Here is a 23,255-nt window from a genome sequence, read left to right on the forward strand (position 1 = left end):
ACCGACGTTTAAAACAGGTTACTTTTGCTTGGTATCAGAAAAGCTATATATATAGGCCCTATATATATATATATACAGTATATATATTTTATCCAAAATGTATACATGTTTATATATTTATATACGTATACACTGCAGCCTATATAAAATTGCATAATTACAAGTGTGTTTGTCACACGCTTTTAGAAATAAATTAATAAAATAGGAATATATATTATGATGGCTGCACGCTACATTTATAAAACAACCACAGAATTGATGAACTCTGTGAAATGACAGGTTCAAACCGATAGCATGTCAGTTTGAATGCAATCCTTCACAATTGAAAAAGGTTAACCCGGGAGTGGTTTCCTCATGACCAGCGGACGCGGCTTCGCTGCGGCGGCGGCCCGACCCCGAGCGCTCCCGATGATGACGTCTCCCGTGCGATGACGTCACGGCGCTTCGTCCACAGTGTTTCTGTGGTCGGACGGGGCTGTGGCACACACAAAAAAAAACACCGCTGCCATGACTTTAAACATGATTTGATCCCGCTGCAGGTAAGATCCCGCAGTGCATCACACTCGAAGAGCACACACGTTAGGGAGACAGGTCGTCCCGTCGGACGTTAACATCTCTGGGGGAAGGTTTAGACCGCCGAAGGTCGTGCTACGGGGGTAGCTAGGCTAGCCGGGTTGCTAACCCTTAGCCACACAGCGAGCCCTGTAGGATAGAGTTGAGATGTGTCAGGCGGCGTATCACGCCAGGAGGAGGGCAACGGTGGGTCTCAGATGAACCCACGTGTCCTACTAAGAGAATAACGGCTTATCTCATCTGCACTTATGTCACACACTGCAGCTCATGTCTCTGAATAGGGCTGCTATGGCTGTTATTCATGTGTGTGTGTGTGTGTGTGTGTGTGTGCATGCATTTTGGTTTAAGTTCTACCACAGCAGGATCTTGAATAAAGCAGTCGTACTGTGCCGCAGCAGATCCTCTAGGGAGGGGTCGAACGGATCTGTGAGACTATTGACAGCATAACAAGGGAGTCGTAACCTGTGTGTTTGTGTGTGTGTGCCAACGAACGAACAGGTTTCAGTTTGCGCACAGGAATGGCACTGTGTGCGCTGACCATGTTGGACGGGCTGGGAGACGAGATGACGGCGGCGGGCGGCGCCCTGATCCTGCTGCTGGCGATGGTCCTGGCCTGGCTGTCCACGCACGTGGCCGACCGGGGGGACCACATCCTGGGCACCATCCTGACCGTGGGGGCCCACGCCTCCCTCATCGGGCTGGGGGGCCACGACGGCTACAGCAGCGGCCCCGCCAGCTCGGACGCGCCCGAGCAGCAGAGCCCCCCGGCGTCCCAGGAGAACAAGCCGGAGGAGGGGGGGTCGGAGGGCAGGGGGGAGGGCGAGGGGAGGGGGGAGGGCGAGGGGAGGGGGGAGGGCGGGGCGGACGTCGGCGCGGACAGACTGATGGACATACAGAGCAAACAGCAGCACACCTGCGCCCAGCACTCTCATGATGAGGAGGAGGAGGAGGAGGATGACGAAGAGGTGGACGAGGAGGAGGACGACACGGAGGAGGACGAAGAGGACGAGGAGGTGGGCGAGGAAGAGGAGGAGAAAACGCCGGCCAAGCTGGGTTCCGCGGTCCCAGAATGCACCACCACCGCCGCCGCCGCCGCCCCCCCCCGCCGTCACAACCACCAGCAACATCTCCGTCCGTTTGAAGTTCCTGAACGACACCGAGGAGGTGGCGGTGGTGGCGCCGCAGGAGACCGTGGGTCTGCTGAAAAGGTAAACAAAACCATCACAGATGTTGGACCCATACCATTTTTTTTTTCCTTCCCGTTACCGATTCCGATTCCTGAACTTGGAGTATCGGCCGATACCGAGTACATACCGACACAGCATCTAGCATTGTAACTAGTAATCGCATTTGTTCTTATTGAAGGGTTCTCTTAGGGTTACAGCAATGTACAGTCGGTTCACTTACTGTCGACAAAATATAGTTGACACTTACTTACTGCATTTTAGGCCGCATCAGAGGAATTGACGATACTGGTATCGGTAGCGTAACGCCCTTCTCGCCATTTTACCCACAATCCCTTTCTCCCTCCCTCCCTCCCTCGACAGCAAATTCTTCTCGGGCCGCGAGCAGCAGGTGAAGCTCATCTACCAGGGCCAGCTGCTGCAGGACCCCAAGCGCACGCTGTCCTCGCTCAACATCACGCACAACAGCGTCATCCACTGCCACGTCTCCCAGCTGCTGGCGGCGGCGGAGCCGGAGGAGGAGGAGGAGGAGAGCGGTGTCCCGCCCCCCGGGGGAGGGCGGGGCGTCCGGTGGGGCGTGTCTGGGGGGGTCCGGGCGGCGGGCGTGGCCCTCAGCACCAGCAGCCTGGTGGTGCCGGTGTTCGTGGTGATCCTGGCCGTGGTGTGGTACTTCCGCATCAACTACCGGCAGTTCTTCACGGCGCCCGCCACCATCTCCCTGGTCGGGGTGACGGTGTTCTTCAGCTTCCTCGTCTTCGGCATGCACGGCCGCTGAAGGGGGCGGGGCGTCGGGCCCGTCGTTAACCATGGAGGGAGAGCCCTGATTGGTCCGTTTTTCTGTCGGTGTGGGCGTAAACGTGTAAGGGACACGGACCAATCAGGGCGTCTGTGTAGATGCTACCTAGAAGACTGGAAGTGTGTGTGTGTGTGCATTCATTCATAAGTTGGGGAAAATGTACAGTTCAAGATGGTCATATGCAGTGTGTGCGTCTACGATGAACGGACCTGGGTTTTTCAGAGTAATGTTATGAAGTTACATGTCCTGCTTGTTTTAGTGTCTGGTTCGTTGGAGTTAGTTTCAATACTCGTTCACCATTAGGAGGTCAGAGGTTCATATCGCTCCATGTTTCTCATATTTTAATCTCACCACGTGAACTTCACTTTTTCTATTTTTTGTTCAACATGATTATGCTAAACTGGATAAGTGACCAATGTTTGACTTGGGCTGGATATTTTTGAGTTGTGTTGAATTGAAGTTTTGTTTATTTTCAGAAACATTTTTCTGAAAAACCAGTTATTTGGCAGTAATGACTTATTTTGTGCAAGGCTTTGGTTTTCTTATCGTGTTTGTTTTGCTTGAATCACTCTACACGAGTACTTATGAAACTAGAATATTAACACCAAAATAGACAATATCAAAAATGTTGTGTAAATACTGTAAATAAAAGATTTAGGTGACTTTGCATCCTGAACTTGAATATTTAGGGCTTTAGCAATACATCAGAGGTTGTCTCTTGTGTCCTCAGTTGGACTGCTGTGACTTGACTATTCAGAATAAATCATTTTGAACTAGCTTGGTCACTGGTGGGTTCCTTGTGTTGTATGATTTGTGTTGGTGTACTGATCAAACATCAAACCTTAAACTCCTGAATCAAGCCCTCCGTATATTATAGAGCATTGTAGTAATTGTCAGGTACAAACAAGACAAAGCTAACACAACTGATCATCACAAATGAGAAAATTGTACATTGTAGGTAAAGCCCAAAGTAAATTTTTCCAGTTAAACATTCTGTTGGGATAACCAAAAGCGTTAGCTAACATTTGTTCAGTTTTGACTAAACAAGTTATAAAACGGGAAATTGTAAAATATGAGTGCTACTTGAAGCTGAAAACCACTCTCAGAATGGTAGTTTCATACAGGCTACAATCCCTGCTCTATTGAGTGTAACATATGTTTCGGAGACAAAATAACTAGTTCTACCTACTCCTACGGACGCAGGTTTTGAAAGTGTCACTTTTGCCTCTGATCACATTTTGACATCTCAGACAGAAGTTCTGCTGCAAACTGTTATCCTTGTGGTTTACCACGGGGAAGTTAAATCATGTTGCATAGTTTTAACAGGACATTTTAAACATCCTATCAAACAATCTGTCGAAAGGAAATGAAAGTGTCCTGATGCTGTATACAAATGACAGCTATGTGGTCGCAACGTGCATGCCTTGCTCTGACGCAGAACAAATCTGCGCTGGTGGAGGTTAAATATGATATAAAAGCTCTGCTTTTTCCATTGATTGAAGGGGTTGGGAGGGCATTAGGGCAGAATCTGACTCAGAATTATGGAGATTGGAAATTTGAGATTAAATTCAGAACTCGAAAAATAAATCAAATGTGGCCCTTAACCACTTCCCTAGAAAGGAGATCGCCATCATACCAATAAATATACATATGAGAGAGATCAAGCTTTTAAATATGACAGCCTTCCTCGTACAGAGCTGAGCTCAAACCTGGTCTGATGGACGGCAACAATCCTTTCCTGGATGGAAGTTCACATGTTTCGCCATCAGATTGAACACAAAAGATTTCCTCAAACGTTATCAAGATCCAGATCATTATCTTGATATTTCTAAGTGTTCAGACGTCTCACCAATCCCTGAACACCTGCGATATCTACACAACGCACGCACTTAATTTAACGTCACAGCAAAGAAAAGAGAAAGCCTCAATAACAGCAAAGCAAAATCTGCGTTTTCACCCATGCAGTTATAGATGCACAATGCACACGTTGTGTGAGTAAAACATGTTAGTCCATTCAAGCTCAATTTCAAAGCCTTCAAAATGCCACACAAATGTATAAATCCGTTCCACACTGAGAACTAGTCCTGATCCTACATTGCACACCAGCAAGACCTATCCAAGGACAAACGCCGACAAAAAAACATGATATAATTCAAATTACCCCCCCCCCCCCACAGCCACTGTTTACTTTTCCATTATGAAGGGCCGCAATGCTGTAGTAAAAAACAATACTAAAATAAAATAAAATAAGAAATGCGCACAACGATGAACACAAGGGGCTTCTCTATTGTAAGGGCACCACACTTCACCTCTAGAGTCCTTTCCCTCCATGTTCCCGTTTGTTACGAAGAGAAGGCCGGGGTACGCGCCGGGGCCCCAGAGTCTAGTTGAACTCGTCGTACAGGGAGGCCATGGAGGCAGTCGGCAGCTGCTTCGGCCTCTTGTTTTTGTTGGAGAAGCCGAGGTTACCCTGAGAGGTGCCGCTGGCGCTGCTGCTGCTAGCGCTAGCGCTGCCGCTACCACCAGCGCCGGTCGGACCGCCGCCTCCCCCCCGCTGGGCCGCCGCCGGGTCCCCCATGCCGCCGCCGCCGCCGCCGCCGCCGCCGTAGGCCGTGGAGGACGGACGCTTCTTCTTGGGCCTCCGGGGGTCTGTCGGGTTGGGACCGCCTGGGGGCCACAGACAACAGAGTCAACCTCAAGGTGGTGGAGTCAGAGGGAACGGTGAACAGTTGCGAAGTGAACAAGGTGCTATAATCCAAAATTAACAACAACGGTCAATTACCCCCGTCGGCCACATCGGCCTTGACAAAGCGCCACAGAAACATCCCATTTTTATGTCCGCAGATTATATCGATAAAAGGAATAACATCCAACTAGATGAACGGAACCGATGTCTAAGCAGTGTTGGTAACGGTCGTATGAGCAGAATAAACCACTGGTCCCGTGAAGGGATGCTAGTGTGTGTTCCTGAAGTGACGGTTCACGGTGTTCCGTACTCGAGTTGGACGACACGGAGTTCTCCGACGAGTCCTCCCACTGCAGGCGACTCATCAGGGCCTGGCCGCCGCCCGCCACGTCGTAGCCGTTACCCCCGGCAACCGCATCCACGCTGGCCAGCGACGGTAACCTGGCGACCGAAACGAAAACCAACCCGCCGGTCAGACGAACCCGACGCAAAGCCCAGGATCCACCGTTATGATCACAGAGTAACCAAAAGTATTGGGAAAGGGCTCTCACTATGCCAACCAACCAGGGGCCTCTTCGGACCTGGGGGCCCCAAGAAGACCACCCTGACTCACCCTGAGGGCCCCAAAAGGACCACTCTGAGGCCTCCCAAGAGGATCACCCTGGGGGCCCCAAGAAGACCACCCTGACTCACCCTGAGGGCCCCAAAAGGACCACTCTGAGGCCTCCCAGAGGACCACCCTGACTCACCCTGGGGGCCCCAAGAGGACCACTCTGAGGCCTCCCAGAGGACCACCCTGACTCACCCTGAGGGCCCCAAGAGGAACACCCGGACTGTCCTCCTCTGCTGGTCCGTGTGCTGGGGGCACCGCTGGGACCTGGGGGGGGCACACAGGGATCACATGACCACACCAACCAAACAACATGGCCGCCGTCCACCGAGGAGCTGGGAGGAGTGCCGACAGAGACCTGCTGGGACCTGTGACACGTCTGATAAGGGGGACATGTTTGTGTGACATCTGTTGGGGGGGAACAGTGTAGTGACAATATACTAAATGTAATAAATACTAAATAAATATAAGGCTTCTCAGGGATTGGTTTGGCAGAGGTCGGGCGCATAGTTCAACACACAATGATGCAAGATATAGAAGGAGCTTCATTTTACTCAAAGGCAAAATGTGGCCAGACTTTTCTCTTCCGTTGCGGACTACTCTTTGCTAGACCACAAAAAGGGTTTCCTGCTGTCCCAGAGACATCCTTGCTACCTTACCTGGTGCACATCTTTTTGGTGTGCTCGGAAATCACCCCGCATTGCTGTAGGGAGAGAAGGCCACATTGAGTCGAAACAAGAATACAAAGCTTTGCGGAAAGCTTGAAAGCTATTATTAACTTTAAAAGGTACAACTTTAGAGGCCGGTCGAGGTGGATTCAACTCAACTCAGTCTTACCGTTGTCAACAGAGAGCGCAGTTCCTGGGGACCCAGTGTTTCGTAGTTAATACCCACACTGTAGCTGTACTGCAGGAAGAGGTGGAAGGAGAGAGAACGTCGACACAGAGCGATCAGACGGTTTTACTTGACAGGTAAAGGCAGAGGGGAGTTAACTTACCTTGTAGGGCTCTGCATTGGTACTGCCACTGAGCTCACCTGAAGCATCAAATAGGCAGAATTAGTGGAACCGGTCAACAGAACCATAAATAAAATATAGTACATTTTAAATAAGTTTAAGTGATGGAAGCTGTTGGTGTAAAGGTGAACAACTGACTTCTACATTAACTAAGACAGGTGAACAACAAGGGTATGACCTCCCGGTGTGTTTTTGGAAGTCAAAAGTACACAACGAACACCGTTGTGCCTCACAAGAAACGGGAATGCTTTTAAGTAGGGGGAGACATATGTGTGGTTTCATTTGGTATGTTCAAAAACCAAATCATCAAACCAGCCTTGATAGTGTGTGTCTTGTACATGATCTTTTTTTACCTTCCTTGTGAAGGTTGTACCATCAACTCAGTAAAACTCACCATTTTTGTGTTTGACCGATTTGGATCTTCTGGGGGAATTCTGAAGCTGCATGAAACATGACAAAGAGATAAGGTGTGAGCTTTCATCCTTATTTCTCTGTAATTCTAGTTAAAACAGATTGGATTCAGTTCTTTCTTACAAACCAATATATACCTTTTCACCTTTTCTCTTCTTAGCTGGAGAGACAAAGAGTTTGGTTCATTTGAAATGGGATTTATCTTTCTAACTAAACCAAAATTTACACCGAAGATCCTCATGAGGTCAAAATCAAAAGGTTGTTCACCTTTTTTCTCCGCCCCGTATGACCAATCGTTGTCATTGAGGTCATCGTTGTCTTCCTGATCGCTCTCTGACTTGTTCAAGTTGTTGTTGTTCGCTAGCCTTTGGTTTTTAAGGGTAGAAACTAAATGTTAATTTCTCTCTGTAGCTCATAACAAATAGTATTTTAGGAGTACTACATTCGGTCATCGTTGTCATCACTGAACATTGCTCTCATCGTTAGAGAACCCTTCAATAAGAACAAGTGCTGTAAGTAAGTAGTTACAATGCTAGATGCTGTATCGATTTATACTCGCGGTATCGGACGGTACTCAGGAATCGGGAATGAAAACGTGGCATCGGAACATCTCTAATCCGAAGTCCTGGTGGAAGGGCTGACCTGCGGTTGGCGATGCGGCTGCTGTTCCGGCCCATCCCCAGGCACTTCTCCAGGTGAGGCGCAAAGCGCGAGGCGGCGATGCACCGCTTGCAGTTGGGACACTCACACTCCTTGTTCTTCCACTGGTTGTACACCTGGCCGAATACGTCCACGCCCGGCTGGTCCACGATTTCTAAGAGAACAGACGAGAGGGAAACATGCATCTGTGTGACCAGACTGTGACCGGCTGGCTCACACCGATGCTGGCAAAGCAATGTGTTGCTTCCTCCCGAGTTTGGCCCCAACGGGACTCGAACTCGCGTCCTCTTTTCCTGTGGTGTAAGCGGCATAGCCCACTCAACCACAGGAAAAGATTTCTACAGTCAAGTGGGCGTATTTTTCTTCTTGCGTTGCGTGAGAAATAAAGAAGGAGAAGCTCTGATACCCACCGAATTCCTTCATGCTCTCTTGGTCCGTGTCGTCCAGGAAGAAGTGCCCCTGTTTCACAGCACGGTGGACTTCAAAGGACAGGCCCAAACACGCGTCTTCCACCAGGTCACAGTAGATCTCATCCACTAAGGCCTGGGAAATTCAGAGACATTAGCACCACATATAAACCGTCCGAAAGACCCAACAACAGGAGTTAAATATATAGTAAGAATACTACTTCAATGTGTGCTCGCTTACCTCTAGTTTGGTGTCGTTCAGGCCTGACAGGGATTTCTCCTCCATTTTCATTTGGCAAAATGGTAATGGTTGATCAGCAAATCATGAAGGGCCGTCTAACTTTGGACAATACAAAACGAAACAATAATCAATAGACATGACTGCAAACATGGCACCTTTTCTTTCTCATTAAGTTACCCTTTATCTTCAGTAGGAATGTCTTCATTAACCAGAAATGTTTGGCGTGCATGCATCTACGTTCAGGGGGTGATTATTGCATTGGCCAACCCGAATTAATAATCATAAATTCCCAATGAATGCATTTTCATCTGAAACATAAATAAATACAATATGTCCAGGATACTTTAGGAGAAGCGCGTGATCCGTGTGGGCCTCTGAAGTAGTATCAGTGATGGGCTGACAGAGATACAAATGTGTGTGGACACCTTGATTCAACGTAGCGCTCCGCCATCGTCATGTTGCCCTGATCGAGCCGCACAATGTTGTGACATTTCCTGGTTTTAGAAAAGAACCACTTAGTTTCCTCCTGCGTTGTGAACGTACCTCGGTCAGAGAAGGTTTCCACACGCTCAGTATGCATTACTAGACCCGAGCATTACTGTATCGGGGCCTGCTGTGTACATCGTAGTACTTTCCTGTGGATATTCGTCGCTGTAGTACCTCAGCGTTGCCAGATTGTGCAATATTTCCTAACCAATCTGGCAACCCTAGGAGCAGCACGCCTCAGCAAGGGTTGCCAGATTGGGCGGGATATCTGGCCCAATATGGCAACACCGCTCATCAACAGGAGCAGCGCTGCTTTCTGCTGGTTCAACCTAGGCATTACCAGAGGTGCAAGATTCATAGAGCGGCATCAATGTTCGATTGGTTATGCCTAAGTCTGGTCATATACCTACCTTTGTAAGTACACCTAGGCCTACTTTTGTTTCGCCAACTGAAGGCAATACAAGAATCGAAACTCTCTCATTTATACGTAGACATAAATTATGAACAGGCCATAGAGCGTAGTTAATAGGAATATTCATATGGCTTATGAATTACTGTAACTTTACAGATTTATGCCTGGGAAATTCACACACATGTTCAACATGACAAAACACAAAATATATATTTTTTAAGATTTTATTTGCCCAAATACTTAAATTTGCAAGGACATCAGAACACCCTCCGCTATAGAAAACATCAATTTTTTTAAAGGATCAGCAATAAAGACTTGTAAAGCTTTGCCGTCTTCAATACTTCTACAAACAAACCAACGTGGGTAGACGACTGATGACCGAAGCAGATGATGACATACCCGCCAATAAAGGACACGTGTCCGGAGACACTGGTGTAGGTTTATCCAAATTAATTAGCAGCTAACATAAAACTTCAATAAAAAAATATGTACAATAAAGAGATAACAGAATTCACCCCCCTTTTAATCGGCAGTTGAGTTTTTACCATATCCCTTTATGTCAGCCAAAATTCTCAATCAGCTTTCACATTTCTGCCAACAATTATATAAATATAGCACACCTTTTATCCAATTATATACGAGATTTCGAATGGTCAAACTCAGTAAAATCACCACCAGACATTTTGTCCAGCTCTCAATCGCTCCTCAAACGGATCAGGAATATGTATAACAAAACCTGGCAATTTCCAATTAACTAACGACGAAAAAGCACTTAAAAAGAAAAAAACAGAAATAAATCAGTAGAGAACTTTGGAAGAAAAATGAGATCAAACGATATCTACATTCATGGTGTAGGGGTGATGTCCCAAAATGGGGGCACAGAACAGTGCGCTGCAGTCACGTCATATAGTATGAACACAATCCAGAAACGCAAACGTTAAAGCAAAGCGATATTCACACCTTTGTATATATATATATATATATATATATACACACGCATACATGTGTACGTGTGCATGTACGGACACGCACACAGACACCTGTAAGCGTGTGTACTGCTCGAGCATGCACACATACACAAAAGGGAGAAAGAAATTACATTTAAGTGCACACGTTTTTTTTTTGGGATAAACAGACCACAAACCGGCTGGGCTTACAGTCATTATCGTTAAGCCGAAATTCAGAAAGACAAGAGAAACCATGAATCTGAACACAAGTTAAAAATCAGAAAAATACCATGGCTTCATTAAAAAAGTTGGAAATTAAATATAAAATAGAGGCCGAGTAGCGGGACTGACCCCAAATCGGATGAACAAAAATAACTAAAAACAAAACGGGTAAAATGTTCAGACCAAAAACAGAATAAATGAACACAACCAACGTTTCGGAACACTTTGAAATGTTTGTAATTGCCAAAAACCAAAGGAAAATAAAATCCTCAACTGAATTGTCTCACACTGTAACAAAATACCATCCGTGGTTGAGAAACAGAACTTACGAAGACCTAGTAACCACGGTTAACTTCCAAACGCCCGTCCACGACAGAGCGCGTCATCGGGTTCACATACGGGAAAGAAGAAGCCAGCTGTTTTCAAAAAGTCCAGCGACAAAGAAAGAGAAAGAGTTAAAGACATTCATCATGGCTTGATTTTTCCTGAAAAGACAACCTCTTCCAGATCCCACATGGCAACAACTACGTCACTAGAAGTTGAAAAAGGACAAAAAAAAACAAACACAGGCTCTAAAAACAAAGATTCAAGGACACATTCTGAAGAGTGCAATATTTTTGTTTATGGCCTAGAGGCGCCCCAAAACCAAGTCACCATCGTCGATATGGTCGTTGGTCACCGCCCACGCCCCACTTCAGATGTCAAACCGTTTTAACCCCGTCCAAAGAACCAAAAGAAAAAAAACGCCAGGAGAAAAGTTATTCACCCCGGCCAATAAAACTCCATTACCCATCAGCCCCCCTGGGCTGACACCCCCTCAGCGGACCTACGAGAGGCCCCCACCCCCAGGGCAGGCGGGGTCACGTGGGGACAGGTGGTGGTGGTGCCCTCGCCCGGGGCGAGAGGGTCGAGGAAGGGGGAGGGAGGGCTGTTATTGGTGTGAGTTTGTGTGTGAGAAATGTACGAGGGCACGCAGGAGCGCCCTCTGGTGGTGGAGGGGGATGGGGGGGGCGGACAACGGGGTTGGCACAGTGGCAGAGCTCCCTGGACTCTAGGCTGGGCTCAGCTCAGTCTCTCGGATGGGGGAGGGGGAGGCGCCCCCCCCCCGCTCATTCCGTGTCCGAGTCCGAGGACGAGGCGGAACTCGATCCGCTGCTGCTCTCCTCAGACTTGTTCTCCTTGTCCGCCGCCTCGTCCTCTTCGTCGTCCTCCTCCTCCTCGTCGTTCTGCTGGTCAAACGAGAGCCGAGAGACGTCAGCACTTATACAATGTTTTATCGTTATCATCATCGGCACTTTATGCCTACAGAAACTATTTGCCTCTCGTCAACAACCCTAACGGAAGGTCACTCACGTCATCGTCATCATCCTCCTCGTCTTCATCGTCATCGTCATCGTCCTCCTCGCTAGACGAATCCGCAGAGGAAGCCTTCTCCTGCTCTTCTTCGTCGTCGTCATCCTCCTCCTCTTCTTCCTCAGACTCCTGTGGTGGGAGGGGTGCAGAGTATCAGGTCAGACACCGGGGGAGAGATAGAGACCAATGGAGGCCGTTCAAAACAAAGCTCATGAACCGAGGAGAGACTCACCGGCTTCTTGGCCTTGGCTTTCACTTTGGCGTTTGGTCCGCCGGGCTTCGCAGCGCACCTCCTCTTCTGCAAGGTCGACAGAGACACAACATCATTCATCTCTGCCCCAGCATTCCTGCTGTGTTAAAGCAGAACTGCTGGGGGGAGACGGCACAGATCTTGGGCCGGAAACCAACGACTGGACGGTGCGGAGCTACGCTTTGTATCGTTTTTACCGACGGGCTCTCATTCGTGTGGAGCGAGGGGGATTTTAAAAATGTAATAAGCCAGTGGGGCCGACTCGCCCAATTCAACCAGATCCGAGCTGGTTAGATATTAATTTAGTCTGATTTGAGAGACTCGCAGTCATCACAAAAACGTAAAGTACAGCCGCACAAGAGCTTATGAAATAAACAGCACAAGCAGTCACCGTTGTGATGATAAATAAATATACTGCATTACTTCCATCCCTTGACGGCCCTTGAAGCCTCCAGCTAATTAGAAGAATTGTATGTCGTAGTACGAGTTCTGCACTTCCTTCGTATCCTTTTGTATCTTCACAATGTAGGTTGCTCTGGGCCAAAGCCTAAATAAATGTAATGCGATGCAACAACCACCGTACCTGCGAGTTGTACTCCTTGTAGATGTGTCGTTCTTGCGAGGAAATGCTCTGCGGAGACAACACGACAACAGAGGTTAGGATCTCACACCCCTCCGGTCACAACCGATATCGTTACGTCAACCATGCAGAGCGCAACCAACTCCAAAAAGTACAACGATACCATTTTTTTGTGAGTGATTCGGAAAACTCTAAACATTAAATAAACGACTTCATATACTCGGCATCTTAAGCCGCATTCAGCAAAGATAAATACTTTTCTTTGCACCTTAATGGGCTAGAGGGATCCAGATCCACACACAAAAAGGATTTGTACCCGCATACAATTGGCATTAAAAATATTGCTAAATAATAATGATATAATAATAGCTAATTAAAATCCACAACTATTTTGCATTATATATATATATATATATATATATATATATATATATATATATATATATATATATATATATATATATATATATTAGAGCTGTCAAGCGATTAAAATATTTAATCGTGATTAATCGCATTAATGTCATAGTTAACTCACGATTAATCGCAAATTCTTTTTCTATGCTAAATATCTAGAGATGTCCGATATTATCGGCCCGATATATATATATTTTTTTATTATTATTTATAGCTCAAATAAATGTTTTCAAAATTGTGCAGTACAGTGCACATTGTAATTGACTCATATTTGTGCATTTATTCAATTAAGGTTATTGAGTTTTAGTTAAAGAAACATACTGCTATGTTGCACATAGTTGTTCAGGTACAATGTTTTATCATTTGTGAAGTCAACTTTGCCCTATTTGTTGTGGGCATTGTCAAGATTATCTCAGGGAGAGTGTAATCCAAACTGTTGTCTGAGACCATTAAAAAAAGTATTTTTCTTATTTTGCACAGACAATGTTAACATTTGGAAAGCCTTGTTGCATTCAAGAATGCATCTAGTGGGGCATCACAATAACATTAAGCATGTTGTGTTAATTCCACAACAGGAGATATGTAATGTTACCTAAATTAGGTTTGAGGAAAAATAACCCAAATATCGACATCGGTATCGGCTGATATCGGAATCGAAAATTTAGAGTTGGACAATATCGCATATCGGATATCGGCAAAAAAGCCAATATCGGACATCCCTATAAATATCCCTTGATCCCTTTTTTTTTTTTTGAGATCCCTTGCGTTTAACTGACAGCTCTAATATATATATATATATATATATATTTATTTATCTTTTTCCACAATGTCTTGTTTTTTAAAAAATTGTATGATGACTATATGCTCTGTAAGGTGACCTTGGGTGTTTTGAAAGGCGCCTCTAAATTAAATGTATTATATATATATATATATATATATATATATATATATATATATATAAAATACAAAATTGCATTATATTCAGTTAAAATGAATAATATTCCGTATATTCTTTGAGTTCCTTACCGCCAGCCACTGCTCCAGCAGCACCTTGTACTGCCTCTGCTTCTCCTCGGCGATCTTCTTGTACTGGTCCTTCTCCTTCTGGACGAGGCTCTGCCAGCGGCCGCCGATCTCCGCCATGCGCTCCTTCATGGGCAGGTGGTTCAGCTCGCCGTTGGACAGCATCTCCTGGGAGAACTTCTGGTAGCCGTTCCTGCAGGGACAACGGACGTCAGCACACGGAGGGGGGGAAACAACGAGCCGAGAGGCCGCCGGGAACTAAGATGAGGCGACGCCTTGTTCGTGAAGCTCAGTTGCAAAGTGAATAACAAGTGGTTCCTCTAACTGCCTCTAGGGGGTGAACGGTAGAGAACAACATTTAGTTCCTCTAATGGCCTATAGGGGGTCAACTGTAGTTCCTCTTACAGCCTCTAGGTGGTTAACAGTAGAGAATAACATTAAGTTACTCTAGCAGCCTTAAGTATGTGAACAGTAGGTGAATGGATGCAGAATGATGGGCCACCATTCGATGTCAACGGGAAGAAAAGTGATATTAACACAAAGCTAAAAAAAACTAATTGTATGGTTTCTGGTGGTCAACTCACGAGGGAGGTTTCTTGGGCTCGCCATCGAACTTCATCTTCTTGCCCGAGGCGATGGCGGTGGTGACGGGCGACCTCATCTCACAGAGCTCCCTCTGGAGGGGGGGGGGGGAGAGGAAACAGAGTGACGGGTCAGAACTCCAGTCCTGGGTGGTCTTCAGAGCTGAGCAGAAAGGGGTGAGGTTCCCCTGAGCGAGGGCCCGTACCTCGTATCTCTTCTGGTCCTCGGCCGCCTTCTTGATCCACAGCATCTTCTCCTTCTTCTCCATGGAGTTCCAGGTGGTCTCCATCGCCTTCTGGGCCTTGGGTCGGTCGCTCTGCGCGCGGGGGCGGAGGGGACATGGTGTTAGAGAGGCTGCGTCGCGTCAGAACCGTCCAATACCCTCGCCGTGTCCCATCGCATCTGGGCGGTAACCTACACTGCCCCAATCTGTTCTGACCGTTTAATAAATTAGTTTTAAAGAGCACCTACTATGCTTTTCGACTTTTATGACCTATAATCGTTGTTGTAATGATTTATAGTCATGTTTAACCATCCTTAACCACAAGTGTCAAATAATAACGCACATGCATTTAGACGTGTTCCCTGCTGACCGTCTGGGGTCTGGGTCGCAATTCACTTATTTATCTACGTAGAACAATGCGGATTTTCCATGTACGGTAATGCTGCTGCAACATGCTCTTCCGGAAGGTAACCAATCACAACACAGTAGGGTTGGCAGGAGGGGGGGCGAGGGGGCGGAGAAGGACGGAGCCGAGTGTTGACAGAGAGTGCCGAAAGCGCCCGGATGAGAGGAAGAGCTTCCCGAAAATCAACATCGTTTTTTGTGCTGTGATTCGTGTCAGGTTGCTCTATAGGAGTCATTAATAGGAAATGAAGACCAGAAAAGTAGTATAATAGGAGATCTTTAAGGACAAATGATTCAAAAAAAAATTAAACAAAAGCAGAAACCCTTAATCTAGGGTAATTTCTGTGTTCAGATGAATATACAATCTTTTCTTAGAAATGTCTACTCCTAGGAAAAAACGAATCATTTCATACATTGACGTTGCGTGTCTATGTAGTTAACTAAGGAGTGTGTGATGGGAGGGGGGGGGGGGGGGGGGGGCTCACCTTGAAGCGGGCCAGGTAGTCCCCGATGACACTCTGCTGCCAGATGTCCTGGGCCGTCTTGGGCGGGTCGGGGAGGTGGCCTCGCTCCTCCTTCTCCTTCTTCATCGTCTCAGCCTTCAGCACCGCCTCCAGCCGCTTGTACTTCTCCTGCAGGGGGCGCCAGGGACACACCACACAGACTGTCAGCTCTGCACACACACGGCTCCCCATTGGCTGGGACGTTCTGCCCGCCCGGTGGTCACGTGACCACGCTGAGCTTTTACAGACAGCAAATACGGATTCCTACACTAGGGTTTAAGACCAACTTTGACCACTTTAAAAACAAGACTTCTGCTAAAGCTTATATGCATTGCACTTCCAACTTTTGCACTTTTTCTACAAAGCATTTTTTATTTTATTTTATTTCTCTATCCTATTTTATCATTTCATTTTATTGCAGGACAATTTTTTTATGTGAAGCACTTTGAGCCAGCCTCGTGTATGAAAAGTGGTATATAAACCAAGTTGCCATGCCTTGCCTAAACCCAAATATCCGGAACAACAACAACAACAACAACAGAAGCCTTCCCGTGCCCCTAATCCCCTCTGCCCCCCCCCCCTCCCCAAGGCCCTTACCTTCTTCTTCTCCGACAGCTCGTTCCACATGCGTGCCAGCAGGCGTGTGAGCTCGCTCTCAGACAGGTCCGAGCGCTCCTGCTGCAGCTTGGGACGCTTCTCCTCAGCGAAGATGAACATGGCGGAGATCGGCCTCTTGGGCTTCTCTGCGCCGGCCTGCTGGACACAAGACGGCGGCGAGACGCCAATGCAGGGTGAGACTGTGGCTATGCTAGCGGGGGGGGTGACTTCAACAGCTTTTGATACAACAAGCAAGGCTAAGAGTAGGTTTGTGGTTGTGTATTACCGATCTATGCTTGTGAACTGCATTGTCGTCATCAAACACAATTTCTGATACAATGCAATGATTGTGTATTATTTATGATAGTTTAACACCACGGCCATGAACGTGTTCATGGCAGGTGTAGAGTTATAAGCAGATGTATTGAGACACGTTGTTCAGCCGGGCGTTGAACCGATGGCAGCAGAGGAAGAGGTTTCTACCTTGGCCCGGGAAGCTCTCTTCGCCGGGGCCGCGTTGCCGAGAGCGTTTCCTTTCTTAAAGCCGATCATCTTCTGCTCCGCCAGCACGCGCTGTTGCTCCTCCACAGACAGACTCTACACACACACAGACACACACACCACACAAGGTATGAGCACCGTAACCTACACAACCATCATTTTATGAATGGAAAAAGGTTCCAGCGGTATAAAGATCCATGTTACACACACACACACCAACTCTTCTCTGGGAGCATAGATCCAAGACTTACGCCGAGGAAGCGGTTCATCTCGATTTCGTACTCCTTCTTCCTCTGCTCGCAGCGCTTCTGGTAGGCGTCCTTCTCGTTCTGCTTCAGCAGCTTCCAGCGCTGGCTGCACATCACCATGCGCTCTGTACTCGGCACGTCCTTCATGCTCGACATCAGCTCCGCACAGAACATGGAGTAGCCGTTCCTGCGCACGCGCACACACACACACACATGCATGTGTCAATCGTGCACTGAGCATTTGTGACCCAAGAGGCTAGTCTGGGTGAACAAGCAGCGGGGGAGGAGGATTCTCCAGCAGGGGTCGGGCGTTTGTATCCCAGCCGTCTGGTTCTGGGTTTCAGATCGAATGTCCAACCCGAGCAAGAGCCCCAATCTCCGCTCGTTAACGACACGCCTCTCAAAAAAGGTCGCACCTTGCTTGGCTTATAACTTATTTACTACTTTAAATCGCAATGGTTGAGATTGAGCCCCTCCCAGTTAGAAGGTGGGAGAATGTTAGAATTCTAAAACTCTATAACCGTGCCCCGTCCACTCTAACTGGCGGTGCGACTTTGTGACTCGAAGATGAATCTAATGTATTAAATGAAAAGGAGATCGAGAGGACACTCACGGGGGAGGCTTGTCGGGCCGGCCGTCCGACTTGTCCTTCAGGTGGCGCTCTGCCTTGGTGAGGGTGGACTTGGAGTAGTCGCCCTGGTTCATGTTGAGCTCGGGGTGCTGCTGGATGTACTCCCGCATGGTCTCCTGAAGCACAGGGTCAAGGTTCACGGGTCAGACCACGGCAGCGGCGATGAGGCCAGTATGAGAACAGGTGTGGCGAGAGGTGGAGTGCCGTGTCATGTACGCGACGCAGCCTACTCACCTCATACTGTTTCTGCAGCTCCAGAGACTTCCCGATCCACTTCAGTCGCTTCTTGTCGGTGAGCCGGGTCCACTGCTTGCCCAGACTGTCTTTGATGTCTTTGGTTGTGGCCTGGAAGTTAAAACGATATGGTCATTGAGATTAAGACGGTAGCATGGGAAACAGTTAAGGCTCTGTGCGACTTTCAACTGAAGATGAAATGGCAGGAAGGTGGGGGGGTGGACTCACGTCAGCGTTTGTTTTCAGGAAGGCCTTCTTCTCGTGTGTGTACCAAAGCTGCTGGGGGGTCCTGGCCTTCTCGGGCACGTTGGAGCCCTTCTTGGTCATGCACTCAACCAGCTCCGGGTGCTGTTCCCTGTCGAGGACGAATCACACAGAGAGACGGTTAGGATTGAAACCAATCTGCCTCTGAACATAACTGAACATCAAAATATCACCACATCATTGTAGATGGGGAAAAACTAAATCACCACCGAGTTACTGGGCTGTCTGTCGTCGAATCTTTGTAAAATGTTAATATCTTGTCCCCTGCTAAACGTTTAGACTCAAGGCATTGTATAAAGACCACCACCACTTTTTTGTGGTTTTACCTGAACTTGGACATGCTCAGCCCAAACGACTCTTTGTCCTTCACAAAGTCTTCCACATATTTCTTCTGCAATGGGAAAACAAAAAAAACACACGTTAGGACGTAACTTTCAAAAAAGTAACTGCCCAAATCACACAATCTCAGGGTCCTTATACCAACCCACCTTTTTTTTCTCCGGCAGCTCGCGGTACTTCTTGGACAGGATCTTGGTGAGGTCCAGGTTGCTCATCTCCGGGTGCAGCTTGGCGTACTTTGCCCTCTTCTCCATGAAGAAGCGGAAGTATGGCGTCAAGGGCTTCTTGGGGAAGTCTGGGTGCTTCTGTTGATGGGAAGAAAGTGGGGCAATTAGGATTCAAATGATAGACTGAGATCTATTTGTATAATATATTTGCATAGGAAGTGAATCGATAGAGTGGGGTGGCCTCAATAGATGTTGGTTATTTGTATTATACATTAATACAACATTATACACATAATCACCATCTATCGATTTGTGACCATACTACTCAATTGGTTGGGTTCCACAGGAAACTTGCTATGCAGTTTAAAATGTTTGCGTTGGAACTCAATCAGTTGAGAAGGATGCGTCACTAACGATAAATGGAGATCCATTTGTATAATCTGTGTGCTTTGTAACTTAATCAGTTGAGTATGATGATAGTTGGATATTTGTATAAAATGTTTGCATTTGTAAAATAAATCTGCATTGGAACTCAATTGGTTTGGTATGATGCGTCACCTTGAGTTTTTTGCCCTTGTAGGGATTCCTGATGTAGTCCTGTGCGTCAAATATCAGCTCCGTCAGAGTCCGGAACTTGCGGATCTGTGGGAGGAGACAGACCCTTCCATTTTAGTTTAACTTTCACAAGAACAGACTGTTAAAAATAATAAGCAGATCACATCAACATGGACGTTCATCAGGCTGAACCGTACCTCTTTGGAGACCTCCGACCACTTCTGCTTGCATTGATCTGCGGTGTACGAGCTGAAGGCCACCTTCTCCCAGTCCAGGTGGGACTCCGAGGTCTTGTATTTGGTCACGTCTTTCATGGGCAGGGCAATTTTCATCAATTCCAGAAGTTTGAAAAGATCGTCCTGGGCCCAAACTGTAGAAAAGCAAGAAAACTGTTAAAAGAGTATTCACTCAGTCTGGGACTTGATTTTGAATGAGCTATAAAAGTTTCAAAAAAGAAAAAAGAAAAAGTTAGTTAGTTAAAACTTTTGCATAATTCTACTCATTTATCAGACAAAAAGATGTGTTTGGCCACTATTGCAAAACTATTCATTATCATTATGCATTGGTGTATACGAATAACACAAATATAAAATATCAAACCTTGGTCCGGGATAGCGGTGTCCATATCTCCATTCATTTGATTTATTGTTGTATTCTAAAAAAAGAAAGAAAAAAAGAAAGAATTAGCCAAATACAATACCAAAACTTCCCTCAATTGAGTTTTGCCTATAGGGGAAATCCTATTCTACTATTGCTTTGCTATTTTAGGTATTCGCTATTTTAGAGTTGGTTTCATATGATTTCGTCAAAATTACAAAATCACACATCAAATGTTTTCTCCGGCCGTATTTAAAACTCAAGAGCAAGCAATACGCTTCACAATCCGACCAATGAAAAAAAAAACGCTCCAACATAATGGTTTTATGTTCATTACACCGCCCCTAAACGTAACGCTACATCGTGAGACATAGGCTATTGCTTGTGACGGCTTCAAATCTCAAATAACACCGCAGAGGGCTTCAACGAGCACCGGCACAACACTACCGTCGGGCAATTTGTCAGCCGGAATTCTTCATATTATTTCCCGACAAAATGTCCTGGAGGACACGCCAGAGGAGCCACCATTTTCTCCCCCGCATCCACTCGGTAATGGAGTCTTTTCCCGGAGTGGCGGTTGGGAGGTTCCACGGAAGAAGGAAGCGAGTGCTCATGGTCGACGGGCAGCTGTAGGCGACCAGCTGACCACGGACGGGGGATCTGCTTTCGGTCTCCGACGACGGAGGGAAATGGTGGCTTGGGGGGGGGAACAGTACCAACCGCCTCACTACAGAGAGGACGCTCCACCGTGATCTAGCTCCGCCGTGACATTCGCCGTTGTCGAAGGGTTGGGGGACGGGGGGATTATCGTTAGCAGTCGTTGTTTGGTCCAGAGAATCGTCTGCCATTAAATACTGTTTGCTGTTGCTGTCTCATTGCAGGGGCTGAGAACATCCATAGCGCATTCTTTGGCGAGGCGTAGTCGAGCTCGCAGCCATGATGGCGGATGCTCGTCGTTTCAAACCGTCCTTGAAGCCGGCCATTTCACGTTGGCCACGGTGCGGTCGTTTCCAGCAATATACGTGTAGATATGTTTGTTTTTTCGGACCAAAAAAAATAGAGCAATCTCCGGTCGGGAAATTTGTTCAATCGGGTAACATTTGAAGTCACAAGAAAAAAGGTGAAATCCAGTATCACCATGGTCTATAATGCGTCAGTAAAACCCGCTAAAAGTAGTTTAACACTTATTTGATGAACCACTGAATTGAAACTTGTTTAAAGTATACATTCAAAACGTCAAATGATGCTCCAATAAAACTTACGCTTACTAAATTCACTTTATAACTTAAAACAATGTAAAATATCGCATTAAAGTGCTGCTCCTCAGAACATGTGAGCCAACGCAGCGCCTTCTCAAAATGTACGGCGGAGAGGTAACGGCGGTTTCAGGTACAAGACTCAAGGACCGAAACGTGAAGAAAACACACGAAATACTAGACTATCGGACTTAAATCATCAACACTCAATCCCCAAATATGTTTAGTCCACGACACATCAACCGCACGGCGATACCGACGTCGCATTGTTTGAAACGAGACGATTTTACCATCGAAGTGTCTGCCAGTGCTTACTGGAGCCACCAGGGCTATAGAGCCGCCATGCTTCAGCCCGGGCTGCTGGGAGACCTACCGTGTCAAGGTCCAATGGCGGTCTGCACGCACAGCGACCGACAAACGCTCTTTAAAGCCCGACCACCGCGCTGCGAACTAATATATCGTCGAGCTACGAGCACATGTGCCCCAGAAGGCGGGTTCGCCGACCTTCCTGGGTCTTTCTGGCACGGTGAGAGAGGGAGAGACCGTACGGTGAGATATTAAACCGATATCCCTGATGGCTAACCAGCGAGGCGGATGGCTGTTCCGACGACAACCGCATGGAGGTCTCCACGCGGAAAACCCCTGTTTATTCTCTAAAATAATGTCCCCCGTATCCTTTAAGTTAATCGTATGAGCCCATACCATGACAGAGTAGAAACCTTGTATTTTTATGACAAAATCTAGGTCTTGAGCGGGATTTCTTACCCGCTGTAGAGGACAAGGAATTCGGGTATGGCGACCTCGTCTGTACCCTACAGTGGTCGGCGTGGTGGAGGCTAGCGAACGGCTCGCCATGAAGGCGGTTTTAAAAACATGTCAAAGCAAACAATAACAACAACAAAAAACAATCCCAAACGCGCCTTTTTATTTAAGGTGGTAAACCATAAAGGCGATTGTTTACCACGCAGTCGGGCTGTAAATGTAAGCGGTTGAGCGGCTTACCTGTCTCGGCGTGAGTCAGTCTCGTTGTGGAAGAAGGGGTGGGTTGAACGTTAGCCAGCACTGCGCCGTCGGTCCAGGGCACAGGCGCTCCAGTCCCCGCAGAGATGGAAGTTCCCCCCGCCTCCATCTCACTTGCTTTCTCCCTCCACTCAACGCGCAGCTCTCTCGATCCAACCATTTCGCCATGCGTGGCCCCGTCCACATTTTCGATCTCTCTCCAGCTGCTTCTTCCTCACGCCGAAGCCGACGATGGTGGTTGTTATTTTCCCCACATATTGCTGGAGGAGCGATCTGTGCGGCCGGCCGATCCGTTGTTACCCTGCACGTATTCGGATCGGCTTTGGGGTAGACTTTACGCAGCCACCGTTTCAACACCGTGTGCCTTTCTGGAGCAACTTTTTGTGACGATGTATTGAATGATCCGCAATGTTTTTTTAATGTGATTTCAATGTAAATAAACGTTTATTTTTTTTAATCGTCAGAATTTTCTTTTTAATGACAGCTTTCTACTTGGACATCAACAGCGCAATGGTAACAGAACGGTGGGTCTCATGACTGGATGGTGTTTCGGATAACTCCGGCCTTTTGGTGAATCAAAAGCTACCCGTTTGGTAGCTTCATTTTGCCCAGCATGTATTTTCTCCCTCAACTCCACCTTGGCTTGTTTGTGGGCGTTACCGGGCCGACCAATCCACACAGCCGAAATTCTTTGAAAACAAATGACTTTCCAATGAGCGCTCAGCAATGTTAAATGATAGTGGAGGCGAAGCCACCCAGTCGGAGGTGCAGCCACTGGACTTTGAGCGGTGCGCAGCATCACATAGCACAACGTGAGGGTGCAATGCACATCAACAGGTCGTAGGTCTATATTGTAACAACGT

At 47.2% G+C, this 23,255-nt stretch overlaps 3 protein-coding genes across 9 annotated transcripts in view; 1 reads left to right on the plus strand and 2 right to left on the minus strand.

The window, feature by feature from the left end:
- Nucleotides 1-22,981, minus strand: part of ubtf (upstream binding transcription factor) — a 302,966-nt gene extending 279,985 nt beyond the window's left edge. The window contains exons 1-20 of one of the 5 annotated variants that reach the window (XM_060069955.1): nt 21,746-22,980; nt 20,120-20,174; nt 19,717-19,889; nt 19,523-19,606; nt 18,947-19,102; nt 18,785-18,849; nt 18,423-18,549; nt 18,195-18,305; nt 17,943-18,076; nt 17,333-17,516; nt 17,064-17,177; nt 16,581-16,739; nt 15,966-16,112; nt 15,058-15,168; nt 14,855-14,946; nt 14,274-14,463; nt 12,837-12,884; nt 12,236-12,301; nt 12,004-12,132; nt 9,692-11,879 (exon numbers count right to left, since the gene is read on the minus strand). In XM_060069955.1, the coding sequence (XP_059925938.1) occupies nt 11,760-11,879; nt 12,004-12,132; nt 12,236-12,301; nt 12,837-12,884; nt 14,274-14,463; nt 14,855-14,946; nt 15,058-15,168; nt 15,966-16,112; nt 16,581-16,739; nt 17,064-17,177; nt 17,333-17,516; nt 17,943-18,076; nt 18,195-18,305; nt 18,423-18,549; nt 18,785-18,849; nt 18,947-19,102; nt 19,523-19,606; nt 19,717-19,889; nt 20,120-20,156 (2,247 nt within the window). In that variant the 5' untranslated portion in view covers nt 20,157-20,174; nt 21,746-22,980 and the 3' untranslated portion in view covers nt 9,692-11,759. Of the gene's footprint in view, nt 1-9,691; nt 11,880-12,003; nt 12,133-12,235; nt 12,302-12,836; nt 12,885-14,273; nt 14,464-14,854; nt 14,947-15,057; nt 15,169-15,965; nt 16,113-16,580; nt 16,740-17,063; nt 17,178-17,332; nt 17,517-17,942; nt 18,077-18,194; nt 18,306-18,422; nt 18,550-18,784; nt 18,850-18,946; nt 19,103-19,522; nt 19,607-19,716; nt 19,890-20,119; nt 20,175-21,745 lie in introns of those variants that run through there. The other 4 variants (XM_060069942.1, XM_060069962.1, XM_060069949.1 and 1 more) reach the window with 4 other exon arrangements.
- tmub2 (transmembrane and ubiquitin-like domain containing 2) lies at nt 387-3,329 on the plus strand. Of its 2 annotated transcripts, XM_060070486.1 has the most exons (4): nt 403-539; nt 1,072-1,586; nt 1,642-1,781; nt 2,121-3,329. In XM_060070486.1, exons 2-4 carry the CDS (start codon nt 1,092-1,094, stop codon nt 2,530-2,532), a joined length of 1,047 nt encoding a protein of 348 aa, XP_059926469.1. In that variant the 5' UTR covers nt 403-539; nt 1,072-1,091; the 3' UTR covers nt 2,533-3,329. The 2 variants fall into 2 exon arrangements, with proteins under 2 accessions (XP_059926463.1, XP_059926469.1); XM_060070480.1 differs by having other exon boundaries at nt 387-539; nt 1,072-1,781.
- Nucleotides 4,209-9,272, minus strand: atxn7l3a (ataxin 7 like 3a). Of its 2 annotated transcripts, none has more exons than XM_060070461.1 (13): nt 9,127-9,272; nt 8,584-8,682; nt 8,346-8,478; nt 7,918-8,089; nt 7,543-7,640; nt 7,413-7,435; nt 7,259-7,304; nt 6,847-6,884; nt 6,687-6,755; nt 6,509-6,552; nt 6,045-6,116; nt 5,550-5,680; nt 4,209-5,220 (listed from the first exon to the last, which is right to left on the minus strand). In XM_060070461.1, exons 2-13 carry the CDS (start codon nt 8,632-8,634, stop codon nt 4,937-4,939), a joined length of 1,161 nt encoding a protein of 386 aa, XP_059926444.1. In that variant the 5' UTR covers nt 8,635-8,682; nt 9,127-9,272; the 3' UTR covers nt 4,209-4,936. The 2 variants fall into 2 exon arrangements, with proteins under 2 accessions (XP_059926444.1, XP_059926452.1); XM_060070469.1 differs by having other exon boundaries at nt 8,584-8,678; nt 9,127-9,268.
- Nucleotides 22,982-23,255: the final 274 nt, after the last annotated feature.

The sequence above is a fragment of the Gadus macrocephalus genome, chromosome 2, assembly GCF_031168955.1.
Source record: "Gadus macrocephalus chromosome 2, ASM3116895v1".
Lineage (NCBI taxonomy): Eukaryota > Metazoa > Chordata > Actinopteri > Gadiformes > Gadidae > Gadus > Gadus macrocephalus.

Coding starts and splice junctions, on each gene's coding strand:
- tmub2 (XM_060070480.1), top strand. CDS start 1,092: ATGGCACTGTGTGCGCTGACCATGTTGGACGGGCTGGGAGACGAGATG. Junction 1,782..2,120: donor ACCGTGGGTCTGCTGAAAAG/GTAAACAAAACC, acceptor CTCCCTCGACAG/CAAATTCTTCTCGGGCCGCG.
- atxn7l3a (XM_060070461.1), bottom strand. CDS start 8,634: ATGAAAATGGAGGAGAAATCCCTGTCAGGCCTGAACGACACCAAACTA. Junction 7,641..7,917: donor AGCCGCATCGCCAACCGCAG/GTCAGCCCTTCC, acceptor TAAAAACCAAAG/GCTAGCGAACAACAACAACT. Junction 6,885..7,258: donor ATCGGTCAAACACAAAAATG/GTGAGTTTTACT, acceptor TTGATGCTTCAG/GTGAGCTCAGTGGCAGTACC.